Below are 17505 nucleotides of genomic sequence, written 5' to 3'. Positions count from 1 at the left end.
CTTGCTCCCCTTCTTTTAGCGACGTGTGAAAAACACTGCATCATAAACTTTGAAAAGCTGTGACTATTTTCAGAGCCTTTGACCGATGGAGCAGAAAAGAAAGTGGGTTTTATTTGGTGACGGAAACATGACTCCGCTTTCTAGCTGTCATGGGAATTCAGAAAAGCAAACAGCTCGGTGTGTGCGCAGTGCCATTTCTCCGGTAGACCCTAGATGCCATTGCAGCACGAGTCAAAGGGCTGTAGCTGGGGGTAACTGTTACTGAGGGCTGTTCCTGGACCTCAGGATAGAATGCAGCAGCGCTACGGTTCAGGCAGAGTCGGCTCAGCGTCGTTCAAGGCTAAAATAAAACAATGTGTGTGTTTTCTTTTAAACGATCCAGTCTTTTTCCAACTTCATGAAGCTACAGCTTTTCTCACCACAGCAGTTTGTGTCGCTCTCTTCCAAATAGGAACGAGCATTGTTCTGTCTAACATTGAGCCTGCCAGCCTGTTTCCATACCCAGCTCCAGAGACTGTCCATGTTGTTACAGACGATCACGTATCTATATCTCAACATGTTGGGAAAACTTTGTCTTGTTCTTAAACTTCACCATGTTTCACACAGAATCACTTTCACATGAGAAACAGCTCTGTGGCCATTGTGAGTTTAAACCCCCCCTCACCCTAAACAACAACTGTAATACAAATTATGAAGTGGTTACACCGTCACAGCAAAATATCTTTTCTACCCCTTTTCATTAAATGCAGCTGAGCGTGCTCTGCTGCGACGGTCTATGTGGTTCAACAACTCGTCATAATTGGTAGCTGGACTGAATATTGCGTGTTCCAAAGGAGTTATGTCCAATTTGCAAAAAGCCGTTAAGCTGAATGCTCTTTTTGTAGTTTGTTCCACGACAAACCCTCAGTGCTCTCAGTGTGTGCGTATTTGAAATTGTACTGTATGTGCATGGGTGTGTGTGAAAAAGCAAGACAAACCACACTTTTTAATCTCTTCTGTGTCTAAGTCTACGTGCTGGCCCGTATTAATGTAGCAGTTAAGAGTTGCAACAATTCCCCGAATGTATTTTTGGACTTTTAAAGAGCTTAATTACAAAAGGTCATGCACGTAACTGCACCAGAATAGCATTTGTCCTTAATTTCAGACACGGAAATGCAACACAGGGCAGCCTTGTTGTTCGGTCTGGCGTGGACTTAGCCCGTCTGGATGGGAGAACGATTCTTACCTGCCTGATCCCGGAGGAAACATTAACATTGTGGCATGAGAGAACTTGTCAGTCTCCTGGATCCAGAGCGATGTAACGCTCCATCTCGTGCTGTACATGCAGCTGGTAGAAAGAATGTGTTTAAAAAAATACCTCTAATGCTTCTAAACCGATTGGGGAGTGTGTATTGAGGATTGATACAAGGCACTGTGTCAAATTTACAGCTTTGTGTAAAACTCTTGACTGCCTCTTGTATTATTGCAACCGTATTTCAGAGCGCTCGCCTGTGCCGCTGAGAAGCTCTAGAAATGCTCGCCCACCTGTGGGACACGATGTCGAACGAGCGAAAGTCTCCGACTCCTAAGTCAGTTAGGGTAAGGTTCCTCGCTCGCGCGCTAAACGGTGTGTGAACCAGTCCCCTAAGATTCACAGGGGGAAATTATGCATTGAAAAGAAAGTATTCAGCGCTGGAAAACACATTAGTGATCTGTCTTTGTATTTTTATTTTACCTCTTCCACAGCCTCGAATTAAATTATTGACTAAAACATCTTTAAATAAAACACTGTGATTGCTTTTGGACTCTGTCACACAACAGCTTTTTTTTTGTCAGCGTATTTTGCTCGGAGTTCGTTGGCCTCCCTGATCAGACCCCGTTCGAAGAAAAGGGATTCAGCTATAATCTGTCTCACAGGGGATACTTGGCAGATAAATAAACAGTCTGAGAGATGAATCACCCTCTTCGTTTGATTTGACATCCACTCTTGGTATCTCACAGTTTAATACGGATGTGCTTCATTTTGTACCATGTACAAAATCAACATGACCCCCCCCCCCCCCTCCTGTGCTTTACATTGCGTCCAAAGGAACTGGGGATTGTTTGCTGAGACCATAAATCCTTGTAGACAGCTTCAGCCAGCAATTTGTATTTAAGGGGCTCTTTCATAAGAAAAGCTTTGTGAAGTAATATGATGAAAATTGCAAAATGTGGATGGTAATTATTTGTAATTTTCATCTGAATGTATTCCAGAGTAATGCTCTCTGCCAGGTCCTGATATGTATTTTGAGCTTTTACTACCGTAATCTAAATTAGTAAATTGCACTTCTGTTGCCATGAAAGCATTTATATCCTGGCACTGATCACATTTGTTGTTTCCCTCTTAAATGATCAAACTTCAAAAATGACATTAAATGTGGGGAATGAATAAAAACCAAGCTCAGCACGGCATCATTTGATCTTCTGTTACCTGCTGATTTGTGGGTCACATGACTTCAGCGTGTGGCCGTGGTGAGCAGGTGACACCGTGTGCTGCTTTTGGCTAGATCCATGTTTTAAAGTGTTTTCAGTCGAGCTTCTCGGCCTCATGAAGTGCCAAGCCGTGCTCTTCATCCCGAACAGGAGTTCAGACTGAAACGTTCCACTTAAAGTCTTCAGTTTAAAAGCGTCCCCGTCTCCTTTTCCTCTTCCTCATTAGAGACACAGAAAAATCAACTTAACAGCCACTGACTCACTGGAAGCAAGCAGGGAATGCGGTTTACATTGACCAGCTTCCACCTAAGCCCAGATAAACACTGCTGTCTGTTTATGCTGCTGGCTTCCACAGTGGCGTCTAAAACATGGGAATGCTGGGATGGAGGGGGGGGGGCTGATGGAGCCATAGTGGCTACTGGGCCTGGCACAAGGGAATTCAATCCCGACCTCCTGCAGGCAGACAAGGTCCAGCTGAGAACACTTAACACCACAACACCTCGATAAGACGTGTTTGTACACATGTACACGTGCAGCCTTCCAAAACGGCGTGCCAGGCCTGCTCCTCCTCCTCATCCCCCTCAGCCAGGAGCGAAGCGCGTTCCCCAGAGCCCTTCTTGGAGGTCAGAACTCGCTGGAGCTCTCTGAAATGCAAGAAACCTCAACGTGGGGCAAGTGTTCATGTTACCACAGTCAGGGAACATCCAACAAGTGGAGTATTATAGTCCTCGAGAGCCCAGCTGGGGGGGAAAGAGCGGGCTCGGCATAGAGAGAAGCGCTTATCTTAGCCTAGCTGTGCGCTTCGGGAGACCTTATTTGGCGACGTCTGAATAACATGCTATGAGGTTGGCAAAAATGCTGCCTCTGGCACTTCTCAGGCATCCTCTCGTTTCACAAAAGAGACTTGTTTAGAGGGCTGCGTGTTTTCTGAAGCCTGTGGATGTAGGTTTGCTTTCGGAGGTGTTTTGAATGCTATTTAAAAACCGTATAAAACCTGTGGGCAAATGTTTCACATCCACTCCTTGACACTGGCGCATTGAGGATCTGACATCTTTGACTGCTGTGTGCATTTTTCCATAAACCGATGTGATTATATTAAGGCTATTATTTTGTTAGATTTTAACAGAACCTTTTCTGCAGGTTCTCGTCTCTCTCTCTTTCACCTCATCCTTCCTTCTGTTCCTTTTGCTGTTTATCTTTGCGCTGAAAACCCTGGGAATGTCCACTCTGTCCTTCTTTGGCTGTTTGCTGAATGTGCAGAGCGGCGTTTTAAGTTTGCATGTAACACGGAGCGGGGTCAGGGTCAACCTGAGCTTCAGCCTGACTTGCCTTACGAACACATTTACAGTCTCAGGCTTTGCCCTGATCGCTGGCCTACAGACAAACGGCTATTCCAGTTGAGAGTGGCATTTCATTTATAGGAAAGTGACAAAGGAATCTTATCCCTTCCTATGTTGATACATGAAGCCAGTGAGGAAAAGGAGGAAGCATTTTAGACATAGGATGCTTGCCAAGCTGCTAGAATAATCCTGTTGTCTTAAACTACGTAAATCAGTGGCTGGTCTTTAGCTTGGATCGCTTCCTCTGACGACAGTCGGAATATTGTCCTCTTTGTTGCTTAGGATCAACGGGGATGTGACATTTTTGCACTGAAACCGGGGAAACATTCCCGCTGGTGCTCAAACAACACTTGCAAGCCGGAGGCAGCGAACTCTGTTGGAGAAATGGTTTTCAAAATTTCCCGTCATTTAGTTCAGGACAAGCCGCTCGCATATGGGGATTAAAAGAGCCTCAGACGTCTCAGCAGTTGCTGTGTTTATGTTTGGAAGCAGCCAGTCCTTAAGTGCTTAGTTGAGGGATGTAATGTTGCCGCTGGTTCATTGTGGATGTAAACACGGCAATCTGAAATAATTGCATACGCGGCTTAGGAAACCTCAGTGGCACACCATTGTGATTTTACCAAGGAGCACACATTAAACTCATTTAGATTCATCCATTGCATCCAGCATTCATGCTTACATTTAGTTTCTACTTTAATTCAGCCCCGCAGCTGCCCTGAAACATAACACAGGGATTTTGCTGCTGATAAAATAGGAAAAATAGCTCACCCTCCCAAACACATGCCCCTCACTCTGCGGTGTATCCAGTGTGTGTTGCCCTTTTTCTTATTCCTGCACAATCTACGACTCTTTGAACGCATGAAAATCTTTGAGTTTTATGTAACCTAAAAGCTGGAGCACGAAACCTTGTTCCGCAATAAGATCTAACAAGATCCATTACACAAGCCACTAATAGTCGGATACAATCTGACCTTTGGAGCGGTGAACGCCTGTCAAGTGCTGTGGTTCATGCTCGGGGTTTTAATGTCCATGCTGCCCTGCGTGACTTTCATCTTAACAAACTTGCGAAGGCATGCGTGCTCGCAGCTGTAACCCGTTTGCTGAAGCCTGGTTTGGAGAGTAAGATGGGAGCCAGCACACACACACACACACACACACGCACACGCACACACACACACACACACGTGCCACTCCAGCCTGAGAGAGCAGGAGCGCTGCTGCTAACTTTGCATACAGTGGCGCTCTGCTGTGACTTCTGCTGATTCATATGGCGCATCAGTCAGTGAAGTGATTCTCCAGGAATCTCTTCAGCCGCCTGCTCTAATCTCTGTCCTTTGTGCTCCCTCCCACAGCCCCTCATCCACATCATGAGTTCTGAAGATGAGATGCTCCAGGAAGCTGCAGCTGGCTGTGTGCGCAACATCCGACTGCTGGCTCTGGCTAATAGGAATGCCCAATTATTTTATTGACGACAGATAACCACAGCTCTCCTGGAAACCTGGTGGATGCTGCACGGAGATGATTGGTTTGGCTTTCTTAAATGTCTTTCCCTGTGGTTATTATTAAAGTATGCATTGGACTCTTCCCACTAACAGCTCAGCTTCAATTTCAAGTTTGCCTTGTGAACAGAACAGTAACTTCACACAGTCCAAATCACACGTTAGTGTACTTGAACGAGCAGCGCTTATTGCTGCATTCATTTCACTGGGTGGGCTGCGCTAACCCTGCACCATAATACCAGCCAGCTTCGCATTTCAATGGAACCTTGTCTTCTAAGCTAATACTGAAATTAAGGTCACCATAAATTCCTACTAACTGGAATGACTCTAGTTTTTGATTACTCTTTTGAAGCAGTTTGCGATAGCAAGAAATACTCAGAAAACATGTTCCTTCCTTTTCTGAACCATCTTCGTACAGTCTCCCCCCCCCAACTAAATCCGAACAGTCTGGTCAAATGCATTTGAAAATAGTTTATAATCAAATAGTTGAGAAGTGTTCATCATCTGAGAAAGGTTTCCAATAAAACCTTTCATCTTGATTGGTCAGTGTGTATTTATTTGGGCTCCTGCCTCTGTTCTCGCAGCAAACATTTATCCCGAGCTCACTGTTTACATCAATCAACTCATCAGGAGTTCGTACAAACATTTTAGGAAGCCCTTTTCTTGCTCTCTGACACTGAATGCATTTTTTCACGTTTGATCTCAGGCCGATACCACACGCGTCGCTCGGTGTGAGACGCTCTGAGGGCCGCGATCGTCCAACAATGAGCACAAGACCACAGTATATAAACAAGACCCACATCTGCTGCCGTTGCTCAGCCATCTTGTGCTCTCTGGTTTCTTCTGCGCTGATGTGAATATTTGCAACACATCCAAGCACAGAAAACACACAAACTTCATCAAGACATTTAGACAGAGTGTCGTTCTGTTGGTTAAATAGAGCGCCAGTGAGGGAAAACAGTATAAATACCACAAAATAAGTGGGAAAGAAATGTGTAAAACAATTTAGAATACAACAGCGTGGCCTGCCTCCATCATCTCCAGCAGTATTAGCAACTTTACAGTTGCAAACAAACAAATAAACATTCTGATATTTTGCTTTGGGTGTCATCACACTTAATAAGGGTGTAATTTTGTTGCTGAACATCTATTTGAACACTATTTCCCACGCTGCAGCAGCAGTGCTGTGTGAGTGCAGCATTCGCAGCTTATTTAGTCTCCTGTTTTGTTTATTATAAACAGGCTACATCAGGCTTGACAGCAGTTTGCGCAGCAGATTTGAGCAACAGACTCTTGGCCTCCGTTGCTGCTGCTGCTGCTCTCTTGCGTGTCTGTCGGGATCCGTCTCTCCCTGATCCCTCTGTCCTGGTCCCAGTTAAGTCGGATGCTCAGCGCTGAACCACAGAGGCTGTCATGAAGTCTCCTGGGACTTTCATCATTAATATCAGCCACGTGCTGAAATTGAAAATTAGCAAAACAGTGAAAAAGATGTGGCTGAAAATCTGCATCACCCTTTGAAGTTTAAACACTGCCAGCTGTTAGCAGAGGTCACTGGAAGAGCACAGATGGAGGAGAGTAGCGAAAGCTTACTGTGAAGAAGCAACTTCCTCCAGAAGCACAAACGCAGCTAAGAAACCAAACTATTTAGAGTAAATTCTTTCACAGTGATAAGTGGATCTTTTATTTTAATTTTACTAAGCTTTATGGCCTCTGGTACGCTTCCAAAATCAGAACTTATCCTCCAGAAATGTTTAAAGGAAAAGTGTTTACTCATTTGATTGCCCTTCTGTTAGCAGGACTACTCAACTGAATTGAGTCAGCTCTTCTGCGTTGGTCGGGGACGGTCCAGGGAGTAGGGCATTCAATTTTTGTGATCCGGATCAAAATTGAGCTGCCCTGGCAGAGGTCTGCTTTCTCTGACTGTTATTTCATCATTATGTATTTAGCTTTCTGAATTATTTTATTTTTAGATTAATGTCAATTTGAATCTGAAATTTGAATTAATGGGTTCTTTATCTCTTTTTTTGTGTTATTAACTAGAATACCTCCGCCAAGCAGCTCATTTCCCCCGTCCACATGTTGATCAGAATCATAATCAACAGTTTCTAAACTGCTCTTGGTATCTTTATACACCGAAAGTAAAAGTGAATCAGAGTTTATGTGTATTTTTAACTGATTTCTGAATCTGTAAATGGGGTTTTCAATGTTAAAAGTGTCTATTTTTTCCTGACCTCATTCTGGATCCAATCCAGATTAAATTAGCTGGTGAGATAGAGGCCCCCACCCTACATGAGTATGTCAAATTCCATAAACGTTGGTCAATAGTCAACCGAGATATTGAGGAAAAAGTTGTTGTTTTTTAGCTCCATTGACTGCAATGTTAATGAAAATTTCAAATTCATTCAGAATCTAGGATCCCTTCTGGATTATCACCAAAATGTATTCTTCTGTTTCTGGTATCATTCCTGAAAATGTCATCAAGTTATATGTTGCAAACCAATGACAGCGATTACATAAACCCCGCCCACAAAGGAGGTAAAAATAGGATGCCAGTACCCTTTACTGACATCTTTAAGATAGGTTTACACTGTTGCTGGAATTGTATGTGTCTGTACTCTTGGAAAGAAAGAAAATAATTGTATTTCCTGAACCATTCTCTCAACAAACTACAGAATGTAAAGGATTTACAAGTGATGTGATTCAGTTCCCAGTTTTCAGATTCATTCAGGATCACTGTTGCTTTTTGTGGAGATTCTAATTTCTAAATGTAAACACAGTTTCTGTAATAAGATTCGAGAAAATTTAGTAATCATTTGCTTATTATGATTTTCTATAATTTTCTATGCGTGCAAGAGTTTTGGCTGTTTGGCTGCTCACATGACAGCTCAAGGATTCTTCCTCGGCACATTGGCCTATCTTCAGAACTTGGTATATATATACCGTATTTTTTGGATTATACGTCGCTCCGGATTGTAGGTCGCACCAGCCAAAAAATGCATAATTAAGAAGAAAAAAACATATATAGGTCGCACTGGAGGATAAGTCGCATTTTTGGGGAAAATTTATTTGATAAAATCCAACACCAAACAACATATAGCACAAAGAACATGCTAACACGTTTACCAAAATATCAGGTTTTACTCCGAATCACGAAATCCAAGGAAATCTTCATCCTCGGTGTCACTTTTGACCAACTCCCCCAACTCGGCAGGTAGACAAGACGCCGCTTCCTCTTCTACGTCGCTTACATCAGACTCGTCGTCAGTTGCAGTTCCAATTATTCCAGCCTTTCTGAATCCCGACAGGATGGTTGCGGTTGTCACTGAAGCCCATGCTTTGTCGATCCATTCAATGACTTCCAGGAAAGTTGCATGGCGCATTCTCCCGGTTGCCGTGAAGCTGTGCTCTCCATCCGTCATCCACTGCTCCCACAGGTTACGCAAAATTGACTTAAAGCTCCTATTCACGGAGATATCAAGTGGCTGGAGTATTTTGGTTAAGCCTCCAGGGATGATGGCAGGTATGGAGTTGAAAACTTTTAATTTATTTTTTAACTGTGGTGTGATGTGCGCTCTCATGCTATCCATCACAAGCAGAGCTTTGCGTGCTCTAAAGAAGCCATCCGGTCGCTTATTGTAGCACTTTGTAAGCCACAAGTTCATCATTTCTTGATCAATCCACCCTTTCGCGTTCACGGCGACTTCAACTGAGGAGGATTGGATTTTTGGCATGGTTTTTCGTTTGAAAATGACCATCGGTGGCAGTTTTGATCCGTCTCCACAACATGCCAGCACCACTGTGAAGTGTGATCTCTCATGACCAGTTGTAACGATATTCACACTTTTTTGCCCTTTCTCTGCAACACTTCGGCCCATGGGGATGTCAAAAGTGAGGGGGACCTCGTCCATGTTAATAATATGATCCGGTGTCACGTTGTGATCACTTACATGCTTTTCAATGAACGCGCGGAAACTGTCAACCTTGGCTTGGAAGTCCGCTGGCAGTTTTTGGGACAGTGTCGTCCTTGCTCTGATAGAGAGGCGTTTGCGTTGCATGAAGCGGTAACACCAAGAAGGTCCTCCCACAAAGCCGTTTATATTCACCGCCCTGGCAACCACCTGGGCGTGGAGACGCAACTGCACCGTTGACAAACCTCTCCCAGCAGCACGTTGTTCAAGCACCCATGCGTGAACTCGTTCCTCCAACTGCGGCCACCTAGCTTGTTGCCCGCGATTAGCTTTCTTTGTTTTCTTCATTTCATTAAGCGTAACCTCTGCTTTTCGCCAGTCCCTTACAAGTTTTTCGCTCACTCCAAACTTTCTTTCTGCTGCTCGATTGCCGTTTTCGGCTCCATATTTCACTATCTGAAGCTTGTAAGCCGCGGAATATGACTTTCTTTTCGGCGCCATTTTCAATCAGCCCTTCTAATTTGTGTTTTTAGATAACAGGTGTGACAGATAACTCTGAACCTCCAGAAACCGCGACAGATTCTGACGGGTCACAGAGTTCCCTGTAACACCTGTTATAGAAATGTGTAGGCTACTGTCTCTGCGCTCACAGATTTTGTAAAAAAAAGCATATATAAGTCGCTCCGATTTATAAGTCGCACCCCCGACCAAACTATGAAAAAAACCGCAACTTATAATCCGGAAAATACGGTATAAAAGAGTTTGCCTTATGTTCTCAACTCAATGTAAAATCTTCCAGGACTTGAGGAAGGTCGTTTCAGGAGCGTGGCCCTCAGGGCCATTGGTCATGAAGCCACAGTCAGTGTATTAGTCGGGCCACAAACCTCTGAGAAAGGAAACTGCCACTTTCTTTGGCTCGCTGTGCAACACATGAACATTATTCACAGGAAATTAGAGGTTAGGCCTCCGCGCCTTGGCAGAGGCAGCAATTAGGTCCAGCTCGAGCCATTCTGGTCACCATTCAGGATGCAATGCTTCTCATCGCCTGACGGAAGGGATAGAAATAGTGAGGGGATATCCTTGATTGCTCTTGTTTTGATGGAACATGCAAACCCTGGCTTCTGCCACACCCGCATATCGCAGCCGGAATGTCTGACATTGGCCTAACCCTCACCCTGTGCAGAGGTTTCCCATAGGTCAGAGTGGCGGATGGAGTTTTATTGCAAAGTCAAATGTAATGACAGCCATGACATTTGTCCACATTTTGGCTAAACAGACCAATAAACATATATTTTCTTATAGTCAGGTGGTCCTTCGTGTTTTGTGATAGCAGCTCAACTATTTTAGAATACAACTGCTCGTTTGAAGTCGCTCAAAGAGCCCACATCTCGTGCTGCAATATTTCATAAAGGCAATGAGCGAACAGTAAAAGCTCTTGCCAAATATTAGAAGTGGCTTTTCCATTCCCTCTAGTGTCTGAGCGGGACTATTTTTAATATAAAATCACAAACTGCAGCAAAGCAGCGGCGGCAGCTTGCGATGTTGCCATTAAAAACATGCGTGTACACAACGAGCTCTCAGAGCTCCATCCAAACAGAGAGCCACACTCTCTGGTAGCCGAGGACCGCGGGCGTGAACACGGCGTCTCTTCTCGATCTGTAAATTAGCGTTTCTACACTTACAGTCTGCTCACACCTCCAGGTCGTTTGATGCTAATACGCTGTTTGCTCTCCAGCCTTCCTCTCTGCGTTCAATTCCTTCCTGCAGGAGATCTCCCAAATTCTAGTACTGAGGGTTGTGAAAACGCTGCCCCCCTGATCCCTTTATGCTTCTCAGTGGTTTTTAAGGGCGTTTTAAAAAGCAGCACTAATGAATCTTGACGTATCCTTCCATAACGTGTAAAAAAAATCAAGTCCGTATGACAATAAGTGAAGAGAGAAATGAGTGGGCAAATACCACACCATCTGGGTCAGATTTCAAGGCTGCAAGATACCATTAAGGTCTCAAATATATTGGTTATTCTGACATTGGTTATGGCAGCTGTGGCTTTTGGTCATGAACTTTAATTACAAGTGAACATTTTCTGTGTTCAATTCTGAAAATTAGATTCTCCAGAATATTTTTGCACACAGAAAAATTAGATTTCCTTCAGAAACTTTTTTTTGCAAACAAAAATATCTTGCATGCCTTGTGTATTTTGAGTTACATAAACACATTATGACATCTCCCAGCCAGGGTGGGTTAATTTAGACACACTGACTAGGCTACAGCTAGCCTACCAGCTGATAATTGTGTCTATGCCATGGTTTTCTAGAATGACGCATTTGTAAAGATGAATTTTGCTGTGTCAGCTTCTGGTTTAAAATCGCCTTATGGACTTGGAGCCTTGAATCACATCTTTTTTTTTTTTTACCCAAATTGACATTTTTGTCTTGTGCATACAGAATCCAGGGTGCAGAAAGGTGGCTGCTTTCAGGACTTAAGTCAGATTAGTCATCCTGACTCATCCCGTTATGACCACAAACATTCAAGCATTACTAACGGATGCCGGCTCTGATGACTGCCTGTTGTAGTCAGAGTAAGGTAGAAGGAACGGGGCTGGGCTTCAGGACATGCCTGTCAACCACATTAACAGATCTGGCTCTTTTTCCTGTACCTGACCTTGAAATTGATGAAATTGTGAAATCTTAGACTCCATCCTTTTGATTTGATGAAACTTGGAAGCTAGGAGTCGAGCTTTAAGAAAAATCACACTGATTGGCCTCAAAAAGAAACAACATGTTTGCAGTTTGTGTGCTAATTTACCATCTTTGTAATCGTGTAACTTTCTCTACAACGTGGCATGTGATGATATTCGCTATACCTCGCATGTTTACGCTCACGCAAGTTTTCTGTCCTCTCCGGACCTCTTTTTCATACAATCACACCAAGGTGGGAGCAGAGCATAGTGATAGCCAACAGGCAGTTATATGCATTTGCAGACAAAGGATAATGTCAAGAAAAGATGCAAGCAAAAAATAAAAAAGTTCCTCACACAGCAGACAGTGATGAGTTGGCGCACGCTCCCAGCTGCACAGCTGTGAGCCATAAGCTCGGCCAGGTTTCCCTTTCTGGAGCGCGCACCAACCTGAGAACTCTGTATGGCACCAAACCAAAGCTTATATTATTCCAGTGTTTTCATCACAGTCTTTTCATCAAGCTATCACAAAGTCTGGACCCGAGGGGAAGACATGCAACTGAACTGAGTGGAATAGCACCAAATCAACAAATCATCAAAAAGGCATTATAGAACATCCTATTTAAATCTGTAACTGATTGCACACTTTGAGACGCGAGCGCAAAGTACAAAACTCGAGTAGACACTGCCGCTTTGAGTTTCCTCACAGAATAAAGAGTAATATTTGTGAGAGTGGACAATTAGGCAATTGTTCAAAAAGCATTTTTCTGAGGGTGTGGTATATTTTATATGCGGTTATTATTCTCTTCTATTCGACTCTTCAACTTCAATGTTTATTTTGCCCGATTTGGTCCTGATTTAATCCTGACATTAATGAATGTCCTTTCCCTAATAAATAACATATATCAAGCTCACAAAACCCTTTTCCAGACGAGCTCACTGCTGTCAGTGTGTCCAAGCACTCCCAAAATACTTCAGGGCTTTGCAACTGTCTGGTCTGCTCAAAAAGAAAAATGCCTGGATACTCAACAGCCCGTGATAGTGCGACCAGAATTATGGAGGCGATGACAGTCGAATAACTCGCTGAATTTTTCACACTGGCATTGTAAATGACAAAGTCAGATCCATCTCTGTTATTCTAACAGGAGTGAATATTTCTGCCGAGGCTTAGCTCTGCACGAAAAGCGACACACTTTGTCTGACTAGCTTTGACTTGGATCGACAATGAGAGCATCAGAGAAGCCAGTCCATCGTGAAAGCCTGTTCTTCGACACATGTATCCCTCACCTTCGCGTACGCTGGATATCGACTAGGCGTCTCCTCCCTGTGAAGTAGCGTGTGTCTATTTAGTAGCCATTTGTATATTTTTGGAAAGCCGCATTTGGAGAGACAACAGTGGATTGGAGGGTTCAGAGAGCATTGGGTGCAATTCTTTCCCACTGTAATTTCAAGGAGCTATCCCTGTGACTTCCAATAGCACTTGGTTTTGACGTGATTACTTTCAGTAGTCAGACGGACAGCACACGCTTTCAGTCCCCGATTAGTGTCCCAAATGTTTAGAACCATCTGAAAACAGTAATTGGGTCATTTTAAACAACCTGCAAATGTTCTTCCTCGGTCACTTTTTCCACCAAAGCTGGCAAACTATTGAACAAATATGTCTGTGGCTTTACAAGTCGTCTGTGTGCTACAGTGTGTAATTCCAACTTGCTTTACATGGCGAAGATTTAGTCCAAGTCTGGAGTGAAAACATCGTATGAAATGAAGGGCAGATTATCGAAGGAGAGACGAGGGTTTTAAAAACTCATTTGGACTGTAATGGTGTAAGGTGTTGAAATTGAGCTCGCGTTGATTCCAAGAAATGGGCATGCTTTTTTAGGCAGATCCTTTACACACTGAATGACAAAGTACCCCGAGGCAAACCAGGGTGTTCCCAACTAGATCCATGATGCATGATGAATGTCTGCTGTTGAATTTTACATCATCGGCCTCAAAAAGACGTTTAAATCTTCCGTCTTGGGCCTCCTGCTGCATCTTTACAACAATATTTTATTCGTATAAAAGCAGAAAGTTTTTATTGCCTCCGTAATTGGTGCGTTATGTTTTTGGTAAAAGGGTTTATGGATAAATTGGGGGAAAAAAACAAAAGTTACGAGTGTAAGGAAATAAAAGTTTCACTACAACCGCCTCTCTGGGCAGGCTGATTAAAAGCCGCATACAGAAAAAAACTCCAGTAGATGTGATATAAAATGATACAAGAGTGGGAAACATGTCCTGAGATCTGGAGGAGGACAGAACAATGTGTTCCAGCAATTACGGATGTGCAACATTTAAATGAAACTGTTCTAGGAGAGGAGGACGGAGGCATTTCAGGGTTTCCTTCACAGCATTGTGTGAAAAGGAAACTCAAGATGTTGGGATACAGAATACAAGATAGCCACGTCCTGATATATGTTGGGAAACATAAAGGTTATAAAATAGCAAATTAAAAATCTCTGTTCAAAATGAATCTCAAAGGTTACGTCTGCTTTAATTGGGCAGCAGCATCATTTTCCTCTTCAGCATGACATATTCTATACAATGGGATGACATCTCAAATGCTTAAGAAAATAGGGCTGTTGCCTCTTTGTCTCCCATACAATCAGACAAATACATTCGCCCTAAAGGGAAAATACCAGGTAAGTGAGTTTGTCCAATTAATGGTGACCTTTTTCCAGCCGAAACAAGGTTGTGTTTCCTAATTTGATGTAATGCTTTCTCTTTTCTTAATTCGGTTTGCATTTTTATTTTTATTTTTTGCTGTGTTTTCCATTCATGCATTGTTCATTTACTCTGATTTGAACTTCAGGACCATTCAAGACATTTTCCTCAACAAGTTTGCCATAGTCCCGCCCTACTGTGCTGTGATTGGCTGGACTGTATGAAAATAGGAAAGGATCTTTTTTTAAACAAAAAGTAACATTTAGAAAATGATCAGGGTTAGAACAGCAACAAATAGTGAATCAAGCATCGGGTCTGCCTTCACATGACGTCACCTTCAGATCTGAAGTGTTACTGATGTAAGGAATAAATTAATTTTAACTGCTATGTCTGTCCAGTTGAAGAACAACCAGTAGCCAATCACAGGTGAGTTAACGCAAAACTATCTTTGTATAAAATAAAGCACACATTACCAATCTTCAAGTCCGAGCTAACCATGATGACCTCACCATGACATCACCAGGGTTGCTTTCTCCGACTTGACAATTGGCCTCCGTATTTAACTGAACCCAGGGTTCTTATTACTGTCTAACGGCTGCAGCAGTGCCACATGAAAATGATTTTTTCTTTATTAACATTGCAGCGAGACTCTACACAATGTCTCAACCGTCTGCAGCTTCAGACTAAAAATATTGGCATATTGGTGCCAGGCTTCAAAAACCATTATCGGTTAAAGCCATGTGGAGCTACATAGATCACAGGACAAAGAAAGCAGATGTCGGTGCAACGCATGAGCTCGGGTCTGGGATGAAACAGATCTTTGGAGAGGGATGCTTTGCAGAGTCCCTGCCACTAACCCCCCCATGGAGCAGAACATCATGATTAATGTTGTTGCTGTATCAATTTCATGCACGAGCACCGGAAAACAGGCAGGAGGTTTCAGGCATCGCAAGGTTGTGGAAAAGGTGGATTAAGATGCTGCTGTTGTAACAATGTAACAAACTCCAGATTTGGCCTGAGAGGCTTTTCCCAAGCGACAGGGGAAACTAACAATGATAAGGTCAAAGCAGGCGACAGGTTCACGTCAGGCAACGAGCAAAAGTTACATATTGTTCATAACCCGAGCAAATAAAGCCTACCCCAAGCCCAATTAAAGTTATTGCATGAGAGGGCCATTCATAGCATGTTTGCTCAGGCGGTTAGTAAAAGTTAACTTCCCCGTTAAATGGAAATAAGCACAAATAAACAATAATTACACAGATTCCCAACCCTTCATTTGGCCCCTCTGCTTAGTCATGACCTTCGAATCACTACCTTGGAGAAACCCCAGAGGAACACTCGGCGGAGGGAGCTCAGAGGCTGCGACTCATATTGTGACATGTTTTGTAATGGAACTCGATGAGAGGGTCCATCAGGACAAATTAGCCTTCTCTGAAGGCGACTGAAGCAATGCTTCATTGTGTTGGTCTACAGATGTTTAAAAAAAATAAAGCAATCAGCAGCTTCATTCAGGTACAGATTCTCTGGGTCAGGACCATGATGTGATCTTGCAGAGAAGGAACATGATTAAGTCTTTAAAAGTATCCGGAAACAGGTTTACTCCACTGTTTTTACTTCTCCACAGTTCTGCAGAGAAACGTCCTTCCCTCAAAAGAGCTTAAGTCAGTTTCTGGTTTCAGGTAAACCTTCAGAGAAATGTGCTTTTATTGAGCAAATCCGAGTCAGTTTACTGAGCTCATTATGTCATTAATAACTGGCCTTAGTATTAATTACTGGCAACTGAAATACCCCCATGGACACAGGTGTGTGAGCCTCTATGATGCTGTTATTGGGTGGATCCCATCTTCCATTACATTAGCTTGTTTTTTATTGTCCTCTACGATATCTGATATTAACCAAGGCACACCGCATGCTTTGGTTCAGTACTTGTCACTCTTAATATGTCGCCCCTTGGTCGTATCATTAGGAGACATGGCATCAATTCACATTGTTATGCTGATGACACTCTACTCTACATTGCTGTGTCACCTGAAGAGAGCAGCCCTATTGGTGCCATCCGTGATTGGATTTTCAATATTAATACTTGGATGGAACAAAATGTTCTTTCCAGTCTTTGTCTTGGCTTCCTGGTGTCACTCTTGCTCCTCTTCTTGCTCTGCTGGCCGACCGCGGGCCACATCCATCAGCCTCTTCTTCAGCCTGTCGCTGCATCATGACAGGTAAGACTGTCACTATGAAGAAACTACGCAGCTACACTTTTATGGTGCTTGGACAAGGAACCAACAAAGCTGCTGTCATCAATCATGGCTGTGAGCACCCTCTGTATGATTTGAGCTACACAAGGCATCTGCTGAAATAGTTGCTGCCAATCATATTACAAAACTGCACTGGAAATTTGGGATTGATTTGGAAATAAATTTGATTCATTTGCACTCAATAAAATGTCCCAGTAAATCAATGGGTTGGTCTAGTTAGTAGAACAGAAACCAATGTGTAAGAGTCCTAGTAGGTATGTGTGACACCAGGGGTTGGGCCGAGAGGGCTCTCACCTGAGAATACATTTTATAATTCTGAGAGTAAAGTCAAAATCCTGAGATTCAAATTCAGAATTCAGAATTTTTAACTTAAACCCTCCCCCCAAAAATCATTATTTAGACTTCTTTGATGTTTGCATGCTAAATAGGTTCTTGTGTGGCCTTGATCCTTCCCTGTAGTGAGAGACAGGACAGTAACAAAGCCAGAGACACTGGGATTCAGAAATGGACACACTGGGAGAGATTATTTGGGTTAGTGCCTGCATTTATGTCCCTCATTAGTGACAAAGTTTTGTTTATTCCACATTCTCAAGTCTGCCATTCAGTTACAGTGTGCAGTCTGTCTTTAAAAGGTTGTGATTCGAAAGATTTGTATGACTTGGTGTTAGCTGAGAG

At 43.2% G+C, this 17505-nt stretch overlaps 1 protein-coding gene across 1 annotated transcript in view; it reads left to right on the top strand.

The window, feature by feature from the left end:
* odad2 (outer dynein arm docking complex subunit 2) overlaps positions 1–5260 on the top strand; it is a 33763-nt gene extending 28503 nt beyond the window's left edge. Inside the window, exon 20 of the mRNA XM_068748111.1 lies at positions 5144–5260. Coding sequence (XP_068604212.1) covers positions 5144–5260 — 117 coding nt within the window. The remainder of the gene's footprint in view (positions 1–5143) is intronic.
* Positions 5261–17505: the final 12245 nt, after the last annotated feature.

This window comes from Brachionichthys hirsutus, chromosome 14 (assembly GCF_040956055.1).
Source record: "Brachionichthys hirsutus isolate HB-005 chromosome 14, CSIRO-AGI_Bhir_v1, whole genome shotgun sequence".
Classification (NCBI taxonomy): domain Eukaryota; kingdom Metazoa; phylum Chordata; class Actinopteri; order Lophiiformes; family Brachionichthyidae; genus Brachionichthys; species Brachionichthys hirsutus.
The sequence above is the reverse complement of the archived record's forward strand: the minus strand, read 5'-3'. Positions and strand labels throughout refer to the sequence as shown.